General features: G+C 47.9%; 1 protein-coding gene across 1 annotated transcript; it reads left to right on the top strand.

The window, feature by feature from the left end:
- Positions 1-15: 15 nt before the first annotated feature.
- Positions 16-16,831, top strand: LOC310673852 (uncharacterized protein). The gene is made up of 6 exons (XM_083432591.1): positions 16-1,047; positions 1,243-1,324; positions 1,865-1,947; positions 2,987-3,113; positions 8,276-8,891; positions 13,917-16,831. Exons 1-6 carry the CDS (start codon positions 634-636, stop codon positions 14,908-14,910), a joined length of 2,316 nt encoding a protein of 771 aa, XP_083288717.1. The 5' UTR covers positions 16-633; the 3' UTR covers positions 14,911-16,831.
- Positions 16,832-24,307: the final 7,476 nt, after the last annotated feature.

Here is a 24,307-nt window from a genome sequence, read left to right as displayed (position 1 = left end):
TTCTTTGCTGTTGGCACTGCCTGCATTTGGGCCTTCAATATTTCACCTTTAAGAAGCTCCCATTTCTTTTAGTATTTCAGAACATGGGATCTCACCCAGTATCTCCTTAAGGCTTTTTAAATTGGCCGCCTTAAAGTGAATTCCTGACTACACTCAGCTTGCGTTTCCCTCTGTCTCAGGAAACTTCAAGAGGACATGATCACTTCCTCCCAAGTTTCCCAGTACTTCCACTTGGTTGATCAGTTCCCATCTGTTGTTGAGGACTAGGTCCAAGACAGATGATCCCCTTCTTGTTTCTTCCACCTTCTGGGTCATGGAATTGTCAGTGAGGCAATTCTGCATGGTCACTTTCCTGAGACCAGGGCTAGAGGCTTACTTCTCTTTCTTCTTCCTTTTTTCCTGCTAATGAAAGTTCAGAGTCAGGGATATAGTGCAGTCCAGCCCTGGCTCCTAGCAAGACTCAGCCACGCTTGCTCAGGAAACATTTCTCTTCTCCTGACCATGTATCAGTCTGATAACAGACCAATATCTCTGCTTTGTAGGATTTGCTAGCACCTCTAAATCGGACCATCAGAACTTGGCAGAAAACGAAAGGATTCCTTCGGATCTCTTGGAGGCTCCACAAGAGCCCAGATGGATGAGCAAGACTCAGCTGTCCCTGAAGCAGGAGGAGGCCCTGCGCTCCAAACTGGGAGCAGTGGGAGATTCGGGGGACATTCCGTGGAGAAGATCCCGGGTGAGGAGGACCCCCTCTGCTCAGATGTGCAGAGCCAGCAGTTGAGACAGTTCTGCTCTCAGGAGGCCAAAGGACCCCGAGAGGCTTGCGGCAGACTCCACCATCTTGACTGTCAGTGGCTGAAACCAGAAAGGCACACAAAAGCTGAGATGCTGGACCTGGTGATCTTGGAGCAGTTCCTGGCTGTCCTTCCGCTGGAGATGGAGAGCTGGGTGAGGGAATGTGGAGCAGAGACCAGTTCCCAGGCTGTGGCCCTGGCTGAAGGTTTCCTCCTGAGTCAGGCAGAGGAGAGAAAGCAGGCAGAGCAGCAGGTGAGAGAGACGTTCCTCTGGAAACTCCCAAGGGGCTCCAGGCAAGACAGGGAGCCTTCCAAGATGCTCTCCTAACGGCTCGCCCTCTTTTGAGAAGCAAGGGATGAGATCTGCTCCCCTAAAGTGTTTGCTCCGATCATTCCTTTTCTAATCCTTCTCCCCATTCTCTGTTTTAAATCCTTGTTATTCTTTCAGGGAAAGGATCTATTTGCAGAAATGAGCCTGGATTCCTGTGAGGCAGAAAAGACTCCGTTGGACTCCAGAGGGAGGCCACTAAGTAAGGTGGAACTAGTCTTTCTTCTCATTCTGTGGATCTTGAAACTAATCTTTGGGTTCTGTGCATCTGGGGGGGGGGGGAGCACTTGGGGCCAAGAGCCCAAAGGAGGCCAGATGTATTTTGTTTGAAGAACAAAAATTTGAAATGGGTACAATGTCAAAATGCACTCAACAAGCAAAACCTTTTCTATGGCACATCTATGGCACTTATCTCCAAGTGCTGAACAGGTAGGTAGCTGTGTTGGTCTGCCGTAGGTGAAACAATATAAAAAAATTCCTTCCAGTATCACCTTAGAGACCAACTAAGTTTGTTATTGGTATGAGCTTTCATGTGCATACACACTTCTTCAGATACACTGAAACAGGCTTCTGAAAGAGACTTCTGTTTCAGTGTATCTGAAGAAGTGGACATGCACACGAAAGCTCATACCAATAACAAATTTAGTTGGGCTCTAAGGTGCTACTGGAAGGAATTTTTTTATGCTGAACTTCTGAGAGACGCAGGACCTGATGGCTTGCCATTGACTTTTGTCTCTCGCAGGTGACCGAAGGATGCCCCCCAGACCTCCTCATCCATCTTCTCATGAGAACGGAGGAGAAGCAGCAGCTGTGGAAACAGATCTGGTATGGGGAAAGAGGAGTCAGAGGAGTGGGGCAGCCAGGGAGCCTCTGGGCCGGAAAGAATTTCTCCTCCTCTTGGCTTCTGTCAAAGCCTCGGTCCTGAACAAAGATGGACAGTGCCATTGGAGAAGCTCTATGTGCTGACAGGAATGAGCAGCCATCTCTCCTTAACTGGGCTTCGGAATGTCACTATTTTTATGATTTATCAGTAGCTGCAGTTATATTTCTATATTGAACAAAAAAGGCTTCTAAGCAGTTGTTCAAGCCATAAAAAAACCAGTGGCCAGGATTAAGTAGCCCCATCAACTGCTGGAGACCCCCCATGAGCTCCATGAAGTTGGCTGTAGGGCACAGGGAGAGTCCCATCGCCCCCCAAGCAGCTCACAGTGGGAGTAGAGAAGGGATCATTCTGTCTGCCAAACAGGAATGCTTCCACAGACAGAATAATTTGAAGAACACCATGTGGAGTTCCACCCATGCACACAAAGATTTATACCCATTGTCAGATGTTGCTCATGAGTAAACAGTCAGGACTCCGACCTGTCTTTTACAGGTTTTATTGTACAAACTATTTACAGTGCAGATCTACAAAGTTCATGTCCGTCTCAGTCACTTGCAGAATCTGGGAGTGGCCCCTTCCGGCTTCTCCCCCAACATAAGAACTTCGACACCCCAAGCCTCCTCCTCCCCTCCTTATGTTTCACCCCTCTGCGCAAGCTGGCTGACGGAAGTGGCGTGCGTCCCTCCTGGCCAGCCTGGCGAGGTGAGGCGCTGCGCCTCAGGAGTTTCGGAGCCTCTCTGTAGCCCAATGGCCCCCCTGCATCCCTCCCCTGTTCCGATGGCAGTCCCATGACACCCATCATTAAAATGCACAATAAAAGAAGACAATTAAAATGTTCAAGTAAGTGTCTATAATTAGAATGTGCAGCAAAGTAATCCCATTGAAACAACACAACAATGAATGGGCAGAAAACAACTGAGCAATGTATAGTGGATAATCTTTATGCTGTCTCAGAAGAGGACCTTTTCCCTTTTCCTTCAGGGTCCTCTGAGCTTTGAAGATGTCGCTGTGTATTTCACAGAGGAGGAGTGGGCGTTGCTGGATCCTGACCAGAGAGCTCTGCATAAGGAAGTCATGGAGGAGAATCGTGCGATTGTGGACTCTCTCAGTAAGGCTTCCTGCTGGATCATAATCTCTTTTCTTCCTCCACATTTGCCTTTTAAAACCATGATCAGGCTGCTCTCAGCTGCCCTTGCCTTTTCAAATGTAGACTTCATCATGAGGACAGAAGATGAACCTGCTTCTATCAGGTTTATTAGTTTTTGCTTCTGTAAATTATTGGTTTACCAAAGAGATGACTGAACTTGCAAATGGGTCCCAGCAAACAAAATGGCTGGGGCAGGTTCCACAGGGGGGGATGCACTGGGACAACCAATCTCAGTGATCATGGGTAGGAGGAGGAGTTACGCTAAGACCAGACCATGTCATTACCAGACCACTCATTGTCTGAGGACTATCCCTGCCTCCAGGTCTGACCGGACCAGACGGATACTGGAATCAGCAAAGGATACCCACACGACCTGAAGGTGCTGCTGTGCAATGCCAGGTCAATGATTCATAAGACCGCTGCCATCCATGACTTGATCATGGATGGAAGACTTGACCTGGCATGTGTAACAGAGACTTGGTTGGATGAAGCAGATGGGCCTGTCCTTGCCGCTGCTTGCCCACCAGGTTTCTCTTACGCACAGCAACCCAGGTCATGTGGGCGGGGAGGGGGGGGTTGCAGTGATTTTTAGGAAGCCATTAGTTTGCATCAGGTGTCCTACTGGGAAGACCCAGTTTTCTGAGTGCATGTTCTGGAAGTTGGGCAATAGGGGCAGTACAGGATTCCTTTTGGTGTACCGACCTCCCCGCTGCACCAAGGATTCCCTGCCTGAGCTGCTTCAGGTCGTGGCAGATATGTTCCTGGAGACACCTAGTTTGGATGTCCTAGGGGATTTTAACATCCATGCTGACATGACCTTACAAGGGGCCGCTCCGGACTTCGTGGAAAGCATGGCCTCCATGGGGCTGTCCCTGAATAAGTCTGGCCCAACTCATAGCCGCGGACATGCCTTAGACCTGGTGTTCACCTCTATGGATGTTGGTGATCTGACACTAAGTAAAAGTGAAATGAAAGAAGTGCCATGGTCAGATCACTTCCTGGTGCAACTGGACTTCTCCGCGACCCTTCCCCTCTGCAGGGAGGTGGGACCGATTCAGATGGTCCGCCCCCACCACTTAATGGATCCAAATGGTTTCCAGAGAGTGGTAGGGGATGCTTTATCCCATGTTGATGGCCTTTCAGCTGATTCCCTGGTGGCCCGCTGGAATGTGGAGTTAACCAGGGCTATTGACTGTTTGGCTCCAAAGCGCCCTCTCCGATTGCATGGAGCCCGGACAGCCCCGTGGTTTTCGCCGGAGCTGAGAGGGATGAAACAATCGTTGAGACGGCTAGAGCGCCGGTGGCAGAAAACTCACTCTGAATCAGACCGGACACAGGCTAGAGCTCAACGTCGAGCCTACCAAGTGGCGATAGCGACGGCGAAGAAGACTTTCTTCATCGCCTCTATTGCATCTGCGGAAAACAGCAGCAGGAGACTCTTTCAGGTGGTTCGCAATTTAGCGGAACCACCTGCTACATCGGGGCCCAGTATGGGCCACATGATTTCCTGCAATGATTTTGCAAAATTTTTTGCAGATAACGTTGCCCAGGTTCGAGAAGAGGTAGACGCCACCGTGGGAGCAGGGCCAGGGCGGGAGAGTGCTAGAGTCCTGTCTAGTCAAGTTGTGTGGGATCAATTCCAATCTGTTACCTCCGAGGATGTGGACAGGCTGCTTGGACGAGTGAAACCAACCACTTGTCTCCTTGATCCTTGCCCATTCTGGCTCATAAAAGCTAGCCGGGAAGGGCTGGGTGATGGGCTTCGTGGGGTGTTGAATGCTTCCCTCCGTGAGGGAGCCTTCCCAGACCCGCTGAAAGAGGCGGTTATTAAACCGCTTCTTAAAAAACCATCTTTAGATGCGGCCACGATGGCCAACTATCGCCCAGTCTCAAATCTTCCATTCTTGGGCAAGGTGATTGAACGAGTGGTTGCTGAACAACTCCAGGCACGCCTGGAAGAAGTGGACCATTTGGATCCCTTCCAATCAGGATTCAGGCTTCATCACGGGACTGAAACTGCCTTGGTCGCACTGGTTGATGATCTCCGGCAGGCTAGGGACAAAAGTGAGAGCTGCTTCCTAGTTCTGCTGGATCTCTCAGCGGCGTTTGATACCATGGACCATAACATCCTTCTGGACCGTCTTGAGGGGCTGGGAGCTGGGGGCACTGTCATACAGTGGTTCCGCTCCTTCCTCCTGGGCCGGGTTCAGAAAGTGGTGGTGGGGGATGAGTGTTCAGACCCCTGGGCTCTCACTTGTGGGGTGCCTCAGGGTTTCGTCCTCTCCCCCATGCTTTTCAACATCTACATGAAGCCGCTGGGAGAGATACCGTATTTTTCGCTCTATTGGACGCACCGGACCACAGGACGCACCTAGTTTTTAGAGGGGGAAATCAAGGGAAAAAATATTATCCCCCCCCCAGCCCCAAAGACCAAGGGACAGGCTGCGTGCAGCCTGTCCGCTTCTCCCAGAGCTTCTCGGGGCTGCGGGGGAAGCCTGGGTTCCCCCCCCCCAGCCCCAAAGAGCAAGGAAGCCAAGACAGCGACCGGGATCCATAGCCGCTCAACCTCTCCAGCCAGGAGCTAAACCTTTCCAGCGCAGCTAAAGAAGAAGACAAGGCAGCGAGCGCGATCCATCCCGCTCACTGCCTTGGCTTCCTCTTTAGCCTTAAGCAGCATCTTTAGCCTTGCGCAACGGGATGGATCGTGCACGCTGTCCACCGGGGCTGGACTAGATGACTCCTGGGGTTCCCTTCCAACCCTGCAATTCTGTGACCTCGGATGTTGTTCGGGGTCTCCACCACTGGAGGCTTTTAAGCAGCGGTTGGGGGACCATCTGCCTGGCGTTCTTTAGCTGTGATTCCTACATTGTGAGGGGGCTGGGCTAGATGACCCTCGGGTGGCCCTCCCAACTCTATACAGTCCTACACTTCTGCGGCTGGAGATCCACAGCCACTTCACACAATGCCCACTCCCAATTTTCATTGGAGAGACATGTGGCTTCACTGTCTAGGTAGGTACCCCCCCTACCTGCCACTCTTCCCTCACCCCACTTAAGCTGAGGGAATTCCTGCCCAGAGAAGCTCCCAGGTGAGGCAAGGGTTAAGATCTACCTCTGGTAAATGGCTTTGTATCCTCCCTCTTTCCCTTTTCTCTTCTTCTTCTATGCTAGTTCCTTCTCTTCTGTTTTGTTTACCGTAATCTGTTTTTATTGTATACTAAAATAATAGCTGCAAAGGTTCCTTTTTTATAATATTCCCCCCCTCCAAACTAAAACGTTAATCTAGATAAAAACACTGATCCAGAGGAAAAGAAGGGGGTGGAGAAAGGAGAAAGATAGAGAGATTTTTTAAAAGTTGGCTTCTTTAGCCTTGCTCGGCTCTCCCGTGGAGAGGCAGGTAAGGCTAAGGAGGAAGCGCGCGCAGCGAGGGGATGGATCGCGCTCGCTGCCGGGCTTCCTCTTTAGCCTTGCTCAGCCTCCCGTGGCTGGAGAGGCGCACAAACTAAGGAGGAAGCCCGCGCAGCGAGGGGACAGATCGCGCTCACTGCCGGGTTTCCTCTTTAGCCTTGCTCAGCCTCCCGTGGCTGGAGAGGCACGTAAGGCTAAGGAGGAAGCGCGCGCAGCGAGGGGATGGATCGCGCTCGCTGCCGGGCTTCCTCTTTAGCCTTGCTCAGCCTCCCGTGGCTGGACAGATTGCGCAAGGCTTTTCTAGAGGAGGGAGAAGGGACTGACTGACAGTGTCAGTCCCTTCTCCCTCCTGTGGAAAAGCCCACAAGAGCCACACGAAGCTTGTGTGTGGCTCTTGGGGGCTTTTTCTGCCTGCCTCCCCCCCTGCATTCGCTCCATAGGACGCACAGACTTTTCCCTTTAGTTTTTAAGACGGAAAAACTGCGTCCTATGGTGCGAAAAATACGGTAATCAGGGGGTTTGGGCTGGGTGTTCATCAGTATGCGGACTATACCCAGCTCTGCCTCTCTTTCAAATCAGAACCAGTGAAGGCGGCGAAGGTCCTGTGTGAGTGCCTGGAGGTGGTTGGAGGTTGGATGGCAGCTAACAGATTGAGGCTGAATCCTGACAAGACAGAAGTACTGTTTTTGGGGGACAGGAGGCGGGCAGGTGTGGAGGATTCCCTGGTCCTGAATGGGGTAACTGTGCCCCTGAAGGACCAGGTGCGCAGCCTGGGAGTCATTTTGGACTCACAGCTGTCCATGGAGGCACAGGTCAAATCTGCGTCCAGGGCAGCTGTCTACCAGCTCCACCTGGTACGCAGGCTAAGACCCTACCTGCCTCGCCAGCGTGGTGCATGCTCTGGTTATCTCCCGCTTGGACTACTGCAATGGGCTCTACGTGGGGCTACCTTTGAAGGTGACCCGGAAACTACAACTAATCCAGAACGCGGCAGCTAGACTGGTGACTGGGAGCAGTCGCAGAGACCACATTACACCGGTCTTGAAAGACCTACATTGGCTCCCAGTACATTTCTGAGCACAATTCAGTGTTGGTGCTGACCTTTAAAACCCTAAACGGCCTCGTCCCAGTATACCTGAAGGAGCGTCTCCACCCCCATCGTTCTGCCCGGACACTGAGGTCCAGCTCTGAGGGCCTTCTGGCGGTTCCCTCACTGCGAGAAGCCAAGTTACAGGGAACCAGACAGAGGGCCTATTCGGTGGTGGCGCCCGCCCTGTGGAACACCCTCCCACCAGATGTCAAAGAGAGCAACAACTACCAGACATCTGAAGTCAGTCCTGTTTAGGGAAGCTTCTAATGTTTGATGTATTATGGTATTTCAATATTTTTTTGGAAGCCGCCCAGAGTGGCTGGGGAAGCCCAGCAGATGGGTGGGGTATAAATAATAAATTATTATTATTTATTTATTTATTTATTTATTTATTTATTACATTAAGCCAAACAAAATCCATCCTGGAAAGTGCCAGGCCTTTTTAATCTCAGGTTTCCATCAATATGTCTCTCTCTTAATGCCAGTCAAAAAGGGCATTCATTAACCCTGTAGTAAAACCTCAAATCTAACTCCCTTATTTGTCTATCACAAGTGTTTATTAGCATTGTTTATTAAGTTGGGGCTCCATTTCTTCCTGAGACTCTAATCTTATCTCATCTTTGCAGGTGGTGATGGATTGGAAGTTGTGAACAAGGGAGACCACTACAAATCACACACAGTGGGGAAGTTGTATGAATATTTGGAGTTTGGAGAGAGCATCAATCGCAGCTCCTATTCCACTTCCTATGAAATAAATCCCATTGGAAAGAATCACTATCAGTGCTTGGAATGTCAAAAGACTTTTAGTCGGAAGGGTAATCTCACTTCCCATCAAAGAAAGCACAGCGGGGAAAAACCCCATCAATGCTTGGAATGTGGAAAAAGCTTCAGTCAGAGGGCTACACTCACTGCACATCAAAGAATTCATACAGGCGAGAAACCATATCAGTGCTTGAAATGTGGGAAGAGCTTCAGTCAAAGGACCCATCTCACTCGCCATCAAATAATTCATACAGAGGAGAAACCATATCAGTGCCTCGAATGTCGAAAGAGCTTCAGTAGGAAGTCCGATCTCATTTCCCATCAGAGAATTCATACAGCGGAGAAACCATATCAGTGCTTGGAATGTGGAAAAAGCTTCTCTCAGAGGGCTAAGCTCACTTACCATCACAGACTTCATACAGGGGAGAAACCATATCAGTGCTTGGAATGTGGAAAGAGCTTCTGTCAGAGGTCCTATCTGTTGGTTTCTGTTTTCCTTCACTGTGCAGCGAAAGGGCTTGTCACGAGACAGGTGTTTACATTCCACAGTCTGTACTGTACTGTTGGAGTTTCTCACGGGAAAGGGAGACTGGATGTGACGTACACTGGTTTCCTGTGTTTCACTGTGTTGTTTCTCTCCAAGCTGTCGATGAGAGAGGATGCTTTTCTGCTCCGGCAGAGGCAAGATGTCTTTCTGTAATATAACTGCTTTGAACTGTAAATAAAGCAACCAAGAGTATGCAGCACGTACTCCTCATCCTTCCGCTGGGCACGGAACTCTGCTTTAACCAACACGTGGTTATGGGCTCCAGAAGTCGAATCGGAGTGCCGGCAAAGGATCGGAATGCAGAGGGACAGATCGGATTGGAATCTGCTCTGCGCATAAACATGATTGATGAGGTATGTTGCTACTGCTCCGGGCAGCCTGCCAGCTTCTAGTTAATGGCTTTATGGCTGGACTTTGAACTTTTAAAGCCGTTTTGCCGGGAATAGGAAAATGGCTCCCAGGCTCAAGTTACTATGCTGGGGAAATCGAAAGTAACTTTTAAGTGCGCTTTTGGAATAAAGCAGGTGCAGCAGTGACGCAGCAAGATTTAAAGCAGCATATATGACGCTGAAGGCTAATGCCAGAGTCATGATGGCCCTTCAGGATGCTTGTGGGATTCCTAAGCTCAACAAGAAAAATTATGCCGACTGGGTTTTGTATGCAGAGGCAATTCTGCGGAAAGAGGGTTTGTTTGAGGTAATTACAGAAACCCCCCCAGCTCCAGTTACAGATGCATGGAAAGTTAAGGATTCCAAAGCACGGGGAACACTTACATTGATAGTATCCCCAGAAGAGCTCTGTCTATTGCGTGATAAGACCTCAGCCAGAGAAATTTGGGATTCTTTGAGAGAGGCTCACTTAAGGACAGAAGCTGGATCTACTATGTTTTACTTTAACAAGCTGCATAATATGGCTCTTGCTGAAGGTGGAGATGTGCGTTTACATCTGATGGAGATGCAAAATCTGAGACATGAGCTGCAACAGAGAGGACTCAACTTTCCAGAGGCTGTGTATTCTTTCATGATACTACAATCTTTGGGTTCAGGTTGGGAGTCTGTTGCAACCCAGATTGCTGTGCAGCCAACAGCTCAGCTAACAGTGGACTTTGTTACTGCCGTGGTGTTAAATGAAGCAGATCGCCGGGGTGCTAGCTGCATGGGCAAGGGGGAGTCTTCACAGACGTCATCCCATAGTGCAGTGGAACCACCAGATGGCGCCAAAGCTTTGAAGGCAGTGAAATGCTACTCGTGTGGACGTCTAGGCCATATGAAGAGGGAATGCAGATATCCCAGGGCCAAGACAGAGCAGCGCAGCGAAAGCTCATCGCGTGGAAAAGGCCGAGGCAAAGGCAAAGGTCCGGTGTCTAGGACAACGCAGCACAAGGCTATGGTTTCACGCTTCACTCCAAAGGTTGCAGAGGTCCAGAAGACGTCTAGATCTTTCTTCGTTGTTGATTCGGCGGCGACCCACCACATGTGCAACGATAAGAGACTTTTTGTGTCTTTTACACCGCAGGAAGGTGCGATTCACCAGGCGGATGACCACACTATTCCCAGTAAAGGCTACGGAACTGTTGTTCTTCACAGTTTGGACTTATCGATACAGAATGTCCTTTACGTGCCAGACGCCAAACATAATCTGCTCAGCGTTGGACAACTGAATGAGCGGAACATTGACGTTTCCTTCAAGAACAAGAAGTGCATCATCACAAAGAAAAATGACTATGAATTGCATGCTGAATATGTTGATCGTTTGTTTGTTTTGTATTATGATGATGTTGTGCAGGATGACACTTGTTGCATTGCAGGTTCTAACAAAGGTTTGCATGCAGGATGTATTCATGATTTTCATCGAAAATTTGGTCATTTGCATTTTGAGGCAGTATCTAAAATGCCTGCCTTGGTTGAAGGTATGACTATTAGACCCTGCAGGTACCACATGAAGTGCAAAGCATGCGCAGCAAACAAGGTGAAAATGGCTGCGAAAGGTAAGGTGTCTAGTAGGCAAGCTACGGAACCATACCAGATTATTCATGCTGATTTGGTTGGACCACTAGCGCCCTCTTTGGGTGGAAATAGGTACTTTATGGTTCTCATTGACGCATTTTCTAGATATATTTTTGTGTACAATCTCAAGCAGAAATCAGAGGCTTTTCCTAGGTTCAAGGAATTCTGTGCTTGGTTGGAAAATGTGCATGGTAAGAAGATAAAGACTCTTTTCAGTGATCGCGGGGGAGAATTCACTTCTCAGCAGTTTGAAGCTTTTCTGACTGAGAAAGGAATTCAACACGATTTGTCTAGTCCTCGCTCGCCATGGCAGAATGGACTTGCGGAACGGGCAAATCAGACATTGCTTCAAGGGTTAAAAACCTTGCTGCATGATGCCAATCTTCCAGAGAGTTATTGGGCCGAATCTCTCTCGTGTTTTGTTTACAGTTACAATCGCAGGTTATCTTCAGCGATTGGTTGTACCCCCTATGAGAAGATGTTTGGCAAGAAGCCATACATCAAACACATGAAAATTTTTGGTTCTGACATGTGGGTTCATTCACCACAAAATTCAAAGTTAGACAAGCGTGGATTGCATGGTATCTTTCTAGGTTATCAGAAAGGGTCTTACAGAATAATGATGACTGACTCTAAGACAATTAAGCTTACGAGAAGTGTTGAATACAATGCAAAGTGGGGGGAGAATGTGGGAATTTTCCAATGTTATCCTGATGACAGTGATGAGACTGAGGATAGTCAGAAGCAACCACAACAACCCACACCCACTGATGAAGGTTCTGAGTCTGAATCTGAAACTGAATCGGGTGATTCAGAGGATTTCAAGAGTGCGAAAGCCTCTATGCGACCCTCTGAAAGCTCTGATCAAGAATTGGAAGAACCATTGTTCACAATAGGTCGCTTTTCTCCTAAGAAGGAAGAGGAGAGTGTTGAAGACTTAAGGCTAATTCGTAGGTCACAGAGAGCCACAAAAGGCAAACCTCCAAAGAGATTTGCTGATGAATTTGCTACGATAGCAGTAACAGCTGTTAAAAGCTCCAAGAAGGTATTTGAACCTTCAAGTTTCCAAGAAATCCAGGGTTTGGATTCAAAGGAAGCTGAACCATGGTTAAATGCCATGAAGGCTGAGCTTGATTCCTTGGAAAGGAACAAAACATGGGAGCTAGTTCCAGTAGTTCCAGGAATGAAACTGCTTGGAAGCAAATGGGTCTTCAAAGCGAAGACTGATCAAAATGGCAAGATAGTCAGACACAAAGCCAGATTGGTAGCCAGAGGTTTTGCACAAGTACCAGGTGAAGACTATCACGAGACCTACTCACCCACAGTGAGGTATGAAAGCATTAGGCTTATGCTCAAGCTAGCTGCAGAGGAAAATCTACACATTAGTCACCATGATATTAATACAGCTTTTCTGTACGGATCTCTGGATGAATCACTTCATATGCTTCCACCTGATGGCGTACAGGTAAAACAGGGATTTGTTTGTGCTCTGAAGAAATCCCTTTATGGTCTCAAACAAAGTGCACGGTGTTGGCACACAAAACTCACTGAAGTATTGTTTTCTCTAGGTTTTCAGCAAGGGAAAGCTGATCCATGTGTATTTGTCAAAGAGGAGGGGCAAAAGAAACTGTACTGTTTGTTTTATGTTGATGATTTATTATTCTTTTGGAAAGATGTCGCAATGTACAATAACGCCCTAGCTCAACTGAAAGAGCACTTTGACATGAAAGATCTTGGTGAGGTAAACAACTACCTATCTCTGGAAATAGAAAGAGATCAAGATGGTAACATTCTAGTACACCAGTCACGGAAAATTGCTGATGTGTTAAGCAAACTAAACCTGATGGATGCTAACCCTGTAGACACACCGATGACAACAGGTTATCAGGTAGATGACACTGGAGAAGCATTTTCTGACTCTACACTGTACAGAAGTGTGCTAGGCAAGCTAAACTTCGTTGCCAGATGTTCAAGACCAGACATTGCTGTTAGCTGTAATTTGCTAAGCAGACAAGTCAACAATCCTAGTGTCAAGGATTGGAAAGCTCTGAAACGCATAGCGCGGTATTTGAAAGGCACTATGCATTACAGACTGAGATTTAACAATCAGAAGTCTGGTGGTCTTGAGATATTTGCAGATGCAAGTTTTGGAAGTGACACTGAAGACAGGAAAAGTACGTCTGGAGTTTGCTACATGTACAATCAGGGTCTGTTTGATTGGTCATGCAAGAAGCAAACAACAGTTAGCTTAAGTACTTGTGAAGCTGAACTGAATGCACTGTCTTATTCACTTAAAGATTGTGAATGGTTGATACAATTGTGCAAAGATATGAAAATTCCTGTCAAATGTCCAATCCAGGTTTACCAGGACAACAAAGCATGTTTGGCTTTGCTGAAGTCTGAAGGTTGTAAGCAAAGCACGAAGCACTTGCAATTAAAATTGCAGCATGCTAGGGAATGTATTCAGAAGGGACTCGTAACGGTGTCCTATATGCCAGGTAATAAAATTCCTGCTGATGTATTATCCAAGATTGTATCAAGGGATCAACACTGTACCTATGTGCAGAAGTTGGGTTTGTACTGATATTGTACGAACACGCTGCCCAGTGATGTTCACAGAAAGGGGGAGGATGTTGGTTTCTGTTTTCCTTCACTGTGCAGCGAAAGGGCTTGTCACGAGACAGGTGTTTACATTCCACAGTCTGTACTGTACTGTTGGAGTTTCTCACGGGAAAGGGAGACTGGATGTGACGTACACTGGTTTCCTGTGTTTCACTGTGTTGTTTCTCTCCAAGCTGTCGATGAGAGAGGATGCTTTTCTGCTCCGGCAGAGGCAAGATGTCTTTCTGTAATATAACTGCTTTGAACTGTAAATAAAGCAACCAAGAGTATGCAGCACGTACTCCTCATCCTTCCGCTGGGCACGGAACTCTGCTTTAACCAACACTATCTCATTTCCCATCAGAAAATTCACACAGAGGAGAAACCATATCAGTGCTTGGAATGTGGAAAGAGCTACAATCACATCTCCAAACTTACTTGCCATCAAAGAACTCACAGCGGGGAGAAACCGTATCAGTGTTTGGAATGTGGAAAGAGTTTTACCCACAAGGAAAGTCTCACTTCCCATCGAAGTATTCATACAGGAGAGAAACCATATCAGTGCTTGGAATGTGGGAAAAGCTTCAGTAGGAGATCTAATCTCACTTCCCATCAAAGAATTCATACAGGGGAGAAACCCTATAGGTGCATGGAATGTGGAAAGAGCTTCAGGCAGAAAGCTAATCTCACTTCCCATCAAAGCATTCATACAGGGGAGAAACCCTATAAGTGCACGGAATGCGGAAAGAGCTATGCCTGGATGTTTAATCTCACTTACCATAAAAGAATTCATACAGGGGGGAAACCATATGAGTGCTTGGAATGTGGTAAAGGCTTCAGTGAGAGGGCTATGCTGGTAGCCCATCGAAGTATTCATACAGGAGAGAAACGATATCAGTGCTTGGAATGTGGGAAAAGCTTCAGTAGGAGATCTAATCTCACTTCCCATCAAAGAATTCATACAGGGGAGAAACCCTATAAGTGCGTGGAATGTGGAAAGAGCTTCAGGCAGAAATCTCAGCTCATATCCCATCAAAGAATTCATACAGGGGAGAAACCATATCAGTGCATGGAATGTGGAAAGAACTTCAGACAGAGGACCCAACTCACTTCCCATCTAAGTATTCATGAGGGGAAGAATCCACATCAATGCTTGGAATGTGGAAAGAGCTTCAATAGGAGGTCTCATCTCACCTGCCATCAAAGAACTCACAGCGGGGAGAAACCATATCAGTGCTTGGAATGTGGAGAGATTCATCTGGAAGGTAAGTCTCACTTCCCATCAGACAATTCATACAGGAGAGAAACCATATCAATGCTTGGAATGTGGAAAGAGATTCAGTAGGAAAGGAAGTCTCCCTTCCCATCAAAGAATTCATACAGGGGAGAAACCATATCAGTGCTTGGAATGTGGAAAGAGCTTCTTTCAGAGGTCAAACCTCAAGGCCCATCCGAGAATTCATGCAGGGGAGAACCCAGACAAATGTGTGGAATGTGGGAAGTGCTTTAGTAGGAAGGAACATCTCCCTTCCCTTCAAAGAATTCACCGTGAGGAGAGACCATATCAGTGCTTAGAATGTGGAAAGAGCTTCAAATGGAAGAAACTTCTCCCTTTCCATCAAAGAACTCACAGCAAGGAGAATCATAGTATTTGAAGATGGCCATCACATCTCTTAATCTCCTCTTTTCTAGGCAAAACATGCCCAACTCCCTCAAACTGTTTTGTGTCCAGTATTTTCCTTTCTCTTCCCTGGCTCCGACCTTCAACAGGAAGGATTGGTGGTGAAGAGACCACCTGTGCCCCACATCTCTCCAGCTTCCTCCCAGAGTCTCACAGTCCCTTGATATACATTGTCCGTGTTAGTATTATTTGTACCCACATGAATCAGAAGGAAGGAGTAGTGGTCAGTTGGCTTTAAAAGACATGGCATCTTCTCTGTCACATTGTGAATCTTTGCATACCGTCTGGGACATCCTATTCTCTCCACACACTACTTCTTCTGCCCCCCTCAGTCACCTATCACCACCACGTCTCCTTCTCTGGGGAGTGGCAGGAATTGTTTGATATGCTGTACCTTCCAAAACCTCCTTGGAGTATTCTATGGTCTACAAGTGCTGTTCTTGAGTTCTTGTCTGTTGGAGTTGCCTAGTTCATTTCCTTGGAAGATAGCAAGTGGGTTATCAGCATACTCATCCATGATCAGTAGCCGTGGATCTGAAGGAGTTAGGTCAAGAATGAAAAAGGACTCCTCTAATAATACTAATAATGACAATTTATTATTTTTACCCTGCCCATCTGGCTGGGTTTCCCCAGCCACTCTGGGCAGCTTCCAACAAAAGAGTAAAAATACATTATAACATCAGTCATTAAAAACTTCCCTAAACAGGGAAGTCCATCTCCTCTTGTCTCTTCCACCTCTGGGGGGTGGCAGAAATTATTCTGTGCTCTGCACCTTTCACAGCCACCTTGGTGTATTCTGAGGTCGGCAACTGCTGTCCCAGCTCCTCTGGTCCAGAACTGGTGTCCAAGGTGAGAGCATGGAAGCCATTCTGCAGCTCCAGTGACAAAGCGTGGCTCATGACTGTCCTACTTCTGTGTTTCACATTCCTCCAGGGGTTGGTCTTTTGCAGTGGGCGATCTTCCTCCAGCCTGGGGCCACCCCATCTGTGTTGCTGTTGCATCACAGTCAACTCAGCTCTATCAAGAAACTCGGCATGTTGTCCTGTAGCTCAAAGCATGGCTAGGAGGGCCTCAGGTTTCTGTACCTTCTCTTCCAGCAAGACAACCAGTTTGCACTTGCTGCAGGTAGACAACTGCATGTTCTCCGGCAGAAAGACAAGCATGGCACATGTGTTGCAGGTCCCTGCAGCAGCTCCCTCGCCCTGCATGTCTCTTGGTCCTACGCATGCCATGGGACAATACTCTGGGCCTCCCCCTAAATGCCCTCGCAAATGCCTATGTTTGGGAGGCCTGTTTGGGAGCTCTGTTCATGAGCTCCCAGAAGCTGCCATAAGCTAAGTTTGCTGCTGGTTGCTAATTCCTTCCTCTGCTCACTTCCTCGTTCAGCCTGGCTTCCTCTCAGGCCTGCAACCAACCAAGCCTCTAGCACAGTGGTTCGCAATTAGCTAATTAGCCCCTAAAAGCAACGGATTTTAGATATGCTTAAAAAAAAATACCATAAAATTTGTGATATTACCACAAATTGCCTATCCCCAGACAGTAGGAAAAACCTGTCTCCATTGCTGCACTACAACTGAATTTTTTTTTTAAGCAATTGTGTCTCTAACTTGAAAATGTTCTATATGCAGAAGGCTTTTTATATGAGAGAGCATTCCTTGCTCGTAATCAGCGATGGTAGAACTTAATAAAACTTTGCAGCATATGGATCTTCTAACTGAGGGATCTTGCACCTTCAAGACATAGGTGAAGGCTTCGTCAGGGCTTGATAAAGTATTGGTGAAAACAGCCGGAATTTTGTAATGATTTGATGATGATGAGTCCTCCTGTGCCCAAGTTTCACCCCTGACTTTAATTAGTTAAATACAGTTTTATTTGGTGTGAGGTTTTTATTCTTGCTGATTACCCAATAGGAGCAACCAACTTTTTAACTTATTAGGATTCTGCCCTACATCTTTTTCCTCCCACCCCAAAATGCAGCCACATAATTTCCCAACAGTAACAAGGAAGCAACATCCACACAGGCTGCCTTTTGCACTAAATAGGAATGAGTTATTTATTGATACATTGCCCAGGACTGGTATGAGGGGCAGAATGCAATGGCGGCTTCACTTGGAGGTATATCGCAAACAAAAGCACCACCACTCTTGGCTTGTGCTGGAGGCAGAGGGACTCAGGAGCGGCAGCCGTTTCACCAGTGGTCTACCGCTGAGTAGCTCACTGTGTAGAGCTGGACCATGTATCTTGGCTGCTTATTCTTTCCCTAAGGCGGGAAGAAGCGGCCAATATAAATTCCAGTCATCATGATATATCAGCATACACCGGTATTTAGCTGCTGATATATCACGATGTTGCAAAGAAAGTATCGCTCAGCCCTAACACTAAACTAAATAATCAGATGGTGAGCTATTCTAATCATCGTCGCTATTTGCATAGCTATTTTGCCTGTTGGACTTCCAAGATGAGACATGAATCCCAAACACATCAGGCAAGATTCACTGCAAACCCTGCCTACAAGCAGTGGGAGAGTCCTCTAAACTTTAAAATCTTTGAATAATAATAATAATAAATTTTATTTGTACCCCGCCCTCCCTGGCCAGAGCCGGGCTCAGAGCAGCTATCATCATATAAATAACACAGCATACATAAAAGCAGGCATCAGTTAATTAATATACATCTTTAAATTAATTCAGACAAATTAAAATCTGGACAAATGGCAGTTGACAGGTTAAGATTGAGAGCAGTTAATACTCTCCAGGACCAACTGTTTTCACATATAAGGACCTGTGAACAGGCTGGGAGGCTTCCTTCGTGCTTGCTCTTATACAAAGGAAAATAGGTCAGACTGCAAACCCTAACCCCTAACCCCTCGCCCTCACCCTCAAACTGGACTTGCTGTTATTCCCTTGGCTCTGTGTTTTATTTGAAGGTGTTCCCTCTGCTGGGTATCAGCCAAGTGGTGTAGAAGTAAATCCTTGCCACAGTTCACTGGAAAGATAAATCTGCGACTCCCTTGGAATAATAGGTAGAAGATAGAACTATTCTTGCAATATATGCACAGATTGCTTTTAGACGTAGATTGTGTACGGACAAGTAGAATGATGTTTGGAATGCATTGCTGTAAAGCACAGTGAATTGGTCATAGTTTTCTACTCTTAAAATAATCAGACTACTTATATATTGCAAAGTATCAGTTTCAAGCAGTTTGCTGTGTTTTGTTTTGACCTTTCTCTGACTTTTCCCACTTCATTTCTCTTCCAAAAATGTTCAATAAAATATAAATATTAAAAAGAGAGAAGTTGGATGGTGTATTTCTTTCTGGTTTTTTACCCCATGGGGAGATCCATAAAAGAAAAAAATGTCCCCCATTTATTTCTAATTGTGCAAAATTGTCCAAATGTGGGCACGGAAGGCTTTTCTTGCCATTTATTTACATGGAAGCAAAACCTTTATTTAATTTCTTTCCCTTCTGGGGCTGTTGCTAAAAAAGTGAGTCATCAAAGGTGGTAACAAGTATATATATATATACCGTATATATGGGACGCGGTGGTGCCGTGGGTTAAACCGCAGAGCCTAGGACTTGCCAATGAGAAGGTCGGTGGTTCGAATCCCTGTGACGGGGTGAGTTCCCGTTGCTCAGTCCCTGCTCCTGCCAACCTAGCAGTTCGAAAGCACGTCAAAGTGCAAGTAGATAAATAGGTACCACTCTGGCGGGAAGGTAAGTGGCATTTCCGTGCGCTGCTCTGGTTTGCCAGAAGTGGCTTAGTCCTGCTGGCCACATGACCCAGAAGCTGTATGCCCGCTCCCTCGGCCAATAAAGTGAGATAAGTGCAGCAACCCCAGAGTCGGCCACGACTGAACCTAATGGTCAGGGGTCCCTATATATATATATATATAATTCCAAACTAAAACATTAATCTAGAGAGGAATAGAATGGAAACGGAATTAAAAGAGAGAAAGTAAGAGAGAAAGAGGAGCAAGAGTAAGAGACGGAGAGAGAGACTTTAGAAGGTAAGGATATCAGGATATATTTGTGGTGCTGCTGTGGTCGCTTAACAAGCCAGGCTACCTGGGGTGAGCATACCACAGACAGGGAGCCACCACAGAAAAGGCTGGTTCTCATCTTATCACCCTCTGAACCAGTGGCGTAGCGTGGGTTGTCAGCACCCGGGGCAAGGCAAGTAATTTGCGCCCCCTAGAGTGAGTGAGCCAGATAGGGGCAGAGAGCTGCGAGTGCGAGCGCCCCCCCCCCGATGTTGCACCCGGTGCAGCCGCCCCCCCCCCCTGCACCCACCACGCTACGCCACTGCTCTGATCCTCTCGGGGAGAGGGGACATAGAGAAGGACCTCGGGTGATCCTAGTGTTGGGAAATGAAATTGTCAGGGAGGCAGATTCTGAGATCCAACAGATGCTGGGGACATCGAAGCCTCCCAGGACTACTATCTCTCTCCTTTTTTATGTTTGGTCATTTGCTCTCGGAAGGCATCACCCAAGTCTTCAGTCTGGCTTGACGCTCTATGACAGACCCTCACTGTAAGGTCACTGTGGTTTCTCTCTCAACCATTTTTGCCCATATACTCTCAATCTGATTTTCAGGCTCCAGGTCATGGATTTCTTCACAAGTGTACACATCCTTTATATATAATGCTACTCCTCCTCCCTTCCTGTTTGGTCTGTTCCTTTTTGTTACGGAAAAATCTGGGCACGAGAATGCTCTGCTACCCAGCTCGTCGGACTAAGTCCGCGGGTCCCTGAGGAGGAAAATGAGATCAGCCGGAGACAGGAGCAAACTGCAGGAGATCCCACTTTATTGCGCAACAAGGTTCAAGACGAGATTGAACCCCGAGAAAGGGGTGACATGAACTTTTAAAAGTTCCCTCCATGTCCCATGATACAGTGCAAAATACATCATACTGACATCATGAATACATTAAAGAGGGGTTGGGTTACATAGTTCACGTCATGAATACATTTGGAGAAGGTTGGGTTACACAGGATTAACATATAGAGGAAGGAGGGGGAGATATGCAGAGTCCGGGATACGCATAGATAAGCGCATCCTGAGTACCGGTGATGAGAGAACAATAGTCCATATGCACATAGTCTGCCACCTGGCATTGCCCGGAGGAAGGGCTGGACGGAGTGATTAGGTCGGATTAAGGTCTTCCTGAGTACGTGACTCTCCGCTTGAGGAATTATGGAGGTGGGGAAGGTGTCATGGAGTCCTGGAGAGACTGAGTTGATCGAGACCAAGAACAAGAGAATCGGAGCTACGGTTGATTTTATATGATTTTCCGAAGATTTTAGCTCCCTTTTGTCTATTTTATATTGCTTATTGAAATCGGAAACAAAATTGATACATTGTAACTGGTTTTGACACTTTTACGAGTTCACGGGTTTCGGTTCCATTGTTCTCCCAGCAGGGAGCCGTCAGCAGCTTGTCAAGAGGTTAAATGAGGCGTGCAAGGCTAGCTGAGCTAGTTCTGCACGGGCAAATGCATGGTTCTGATTGGCTAAAGCGCGGCCATAGACCGCAACGGAGAGTGTAGTTTCACGGTCTACTCACTATGTAGATAGGGCGAGGGAAGGCATAGAAATATTGGGCTTATTTTGCCCGTAATAGAGAGATAGAAAAGAGCGCTTTATTTGTGGGGTTAGGGTAAAGTGTGGTGCTTAAGTAACAGTGTGGGGACGAAGAGGGTCCTCAGGGGTTTCGGCTCTCTTGAGGTCCTTGCCTCGGACCCTTCGCTGTACGACGGGAGGATGGGGAGACGTGCCCCCCCCCTTCCGTATCACTTTTGAACAGGTTTGTTGTTGTTGTTTAGTCTTTCAGTCGTGTCCGCCTCTTTGTGACCCCCTGGACCAGAGCACGCCAGGCCCTCCTGTCTTCCACTGCCACCCGCAGTTTGGTCAGATTCATGTTTGTAGCTTCGAGAACACTGTCTAACCATCTCGTCCTCTGTCGTCCCCTTCTCCTTGTGCCCTCCATCTTTCCCAATTGAACAGGTTATACACCTCAATTCCCACATTCCAGTCATGAGTCTCATCCCACCAGGTTCCAGTAAGGCCTATAACAGGGGTCAGCAACCTTTTTCAGCCATGGGCCGGTCCACCGTCCCTCAAACCATGTGGGGGGCCGGACTATATTTTGGAAACCAGAAAAAAGACCAAATTCCTATGCCCCACAAATAACTCAGAGATGCATTTTAAATAAAAGGACACATTCTACTCATGTAAAAATACGCTGATTCCCAGATGGTCTGCAGACTGGATTGAGAAGGTGATTGGGCTGCATCCGGCCCCCGGGCCTTAGGTTGCCTACCCCTGGCCTATAAGGTCAAATTTGCCATCCTGTCTCAAGAGCTCTGCTTTCCCATCCTCTGAGACAGGCATGTGGATATGCAAATCAGGCAGACTTTCATCTTGGTATTGGCAGTTAGCATCAGATCCTCCCAGACTCTCTTGGATCACTCCCTTTAGAATTTTACATGGAAATTCAGGACAATCCTGTATTCTACAAAACAGGAGTCCCAGGCAGGCGGCGTCTTCCGGGATGAGAGCCGCCCTCGCCCTGCTTCCTGCCCTTGTTAACGGAGAAATCTGAGGACTCCCTTGGACAAAAACCAAGGACCCCAGCCAGGAATCCCAGAGCAAAACAGCAGCCAGGAGGCTTGGCCTTTCTTGAAGACTGTCGCCACAGGACTCCCACCTGCCACCAGGTGGAACAAGATGGAAGCCCCAAACAAAAAAGCTCCCAAACTTTTATTAGCTGCTCATCCCCATGTCACACACCCCCCAAACTACATCACTCATACTTCATGAAAGAGGCGCTCTGGTGGCAGGAATCTGAGCATCCTGGACCCTGCCCCTTGGTTCCCCTTGCCCTCCACCAAACACCCATCAAGTGGAACAAAGAAGATCTTTACATTTCCCTGTTTCCCAGCCCAGTTCATCACACCCTTTTGTCTTCATCTGGGCTTGTTATTTCTGGCATGGCTACCTGTCTGGCACTCAGGTATCAGGATGCCAGGGATTATCACTCAGGCAGAGGGGCTGCTGGGTATCAGAGCTCACATGTCTATAGGAATTTCTGAAGTTTTCCCAGTGAGCCAGTACATAGGTACATTTATCGGAGAATTCTTACATTTGGTATCGTGCAGTGAAGGCCCTTTGAATAGATAGGAAGAAACTGTGATGAAGTGTTTTGTGGGGACAAGTCACAAAAGTCACAAAAGTGACTGTGCTGGTTTTGGTAGTGGGCTGCATGTGCAGGATATCTGCTGGAGGGGCAACCCCCCCCCCAACCTGTACATAAACTCCTGCAACACCCTGCACATCCCGGGGCGGGCAGGGGGCTCCTCTGGCCCCCTCTCGGCTCCCTGCTTCGGGCCCAGCCTTTTCCTCCCCCCAAACGAGACCTCCCTCGGGAGGGACCTGCTGGGCGCGCCCGGCGGGCCGAGGGTTAAGAGCAGCTGAGCCGCATTCCTAGAGAGGACGGGAAGTGAAGGGGGCGGGTCTTCCGGAGGCGGAGCCCCTCCCTGGCCTCCTCCGGTGAGTCTCCTCTCTCCCCTCGGGGCGCCGCGGGGTCCCCGGGATGCAGGGCGGGGCTCGGTCAAAGAGGGATCCCCCATTCAGGGGGAAAGAGGCCGGGCAGGAGGAGGGGAGGGGAGGCTCTTTATTTGGAAGAGACCACCAGGGCCATCGAGTCCAACCCCCTGCCAAGCAGGAACCACCACCAGAGCACTCCTGACATATGGTTGTCAAGCCTCTGCTTAAAGACCTCCAAAGAAGGAGACTCCACCACACTCCTTGGCAGAAAATTCCACTGTCAAACAGCTCTTACTGTCAGGAAGTTCTTCCTAATGGAAGGCAGCCCTGGTGCTGCTGCTGCTTCCCCCCCTCCCCCGGTGCTGCTTGGCCCTCCGGAGGGGTTAGGGTTATCTTGCACGACTCGAATAATAATAATAATGAAATAATAATAACAGTAAATTTTGTTTATATCCCGCCCTCCCCAGCCAAAGCCGGGCTCAGAGCGGCTAACAACAACAATACAGTGGTACCTCGGGTTACAGACGCTTCAGGTTACAGACTCCGCTAACCCAGAAATAGTACCTCGGGGTAAGAACTTTGCTTCAGAGTGAGAGCAGAAATCGCGCAGCAGCAGGAGGCCCCATTAGCTAAAGTGGTGCTTCAGGTTAAGAACAGTTTCAGGTTAAGAACGGGCCTCCGGAACGAATGAAGTACTTAACCCGAGGTACCATGTAATTAATAATAATAATAATAATAATAATAATAATAATAATTTCTTTATTCATCCCCCGCCCATCTGGCGGGGTTTCCCCAGCCACTCTGGGCGGCTTCCATAAAATATTTTAAAAGCAATAAAACACCAGACAGTAAAAACTTCCCTCGCCTCTCACGCGGAGCTCCTCCAGATGCGAGCGACGCCTCAGCTGCCTTTCAGGTGGAAGTGATCCCCCGCCCCTGGATTCAGACATGTTTTGCACAAAATGGGCAGCCCGGGGTCAGGATGTGGGCTCTTGGTTCGTGAATGGGTTTAAACCAAACCAGGCACAAAGGGGAAAGAGGATGGCCCAGCCAAGCGCCAGGTCAGGAGCGCCTCTGGCTGGGCGGAGAGTCAGTCATTTTCCTCTTCTGCCATCTGAAGTCTCTGAGGAGCCGGTGATTGACAGCGGAGCCAGGCCGGAGTCGGGGTGCAGTTCCCCCGAAACGCCACCAGGGGGCGGAGCCTCTCTCTCTGATTGGCTGCCCAGCCAGTCAAAGGGGGCGGAGCCAGCACTTTGGGCGGGAAAAGAAAAGGAGCTGTTTCTGAGGGAGTTTTTAGTCAGGGACAGAAAAGGGAAAAGAGCATATTATTATCATCATTATTATCATTATCATCATTATTATTATTTTATCATTTATACCCCTTCCATCTGGCTGGATTCCCCCTCTGGGCAGCTTCCAGCACATATAAAGCCATAGTAAAACGTCAACCCTGAAAAGCGAAGCTTCTCCAAAGAGGCCTGAAAGTGAGACAGGGCTCCTTTGGAAAGAGGGGGC

Source organism: Podarcis tiliguerta, assembly GCF_965153285.1.
Source record: "Podarcis tiliguerta genome assembly, chromosome: 3".
Classification (NCBI taxonomy): domain Eukaryota; kingdom Metazoa; phylum Chordata; class Lepidosauria; order Squamata; family Lacertidae; genus Podarcis; species Podarcis tiliguerta.
This window is presented reverse-complemented; position numbering and strand designations above follow the sequence as displayed.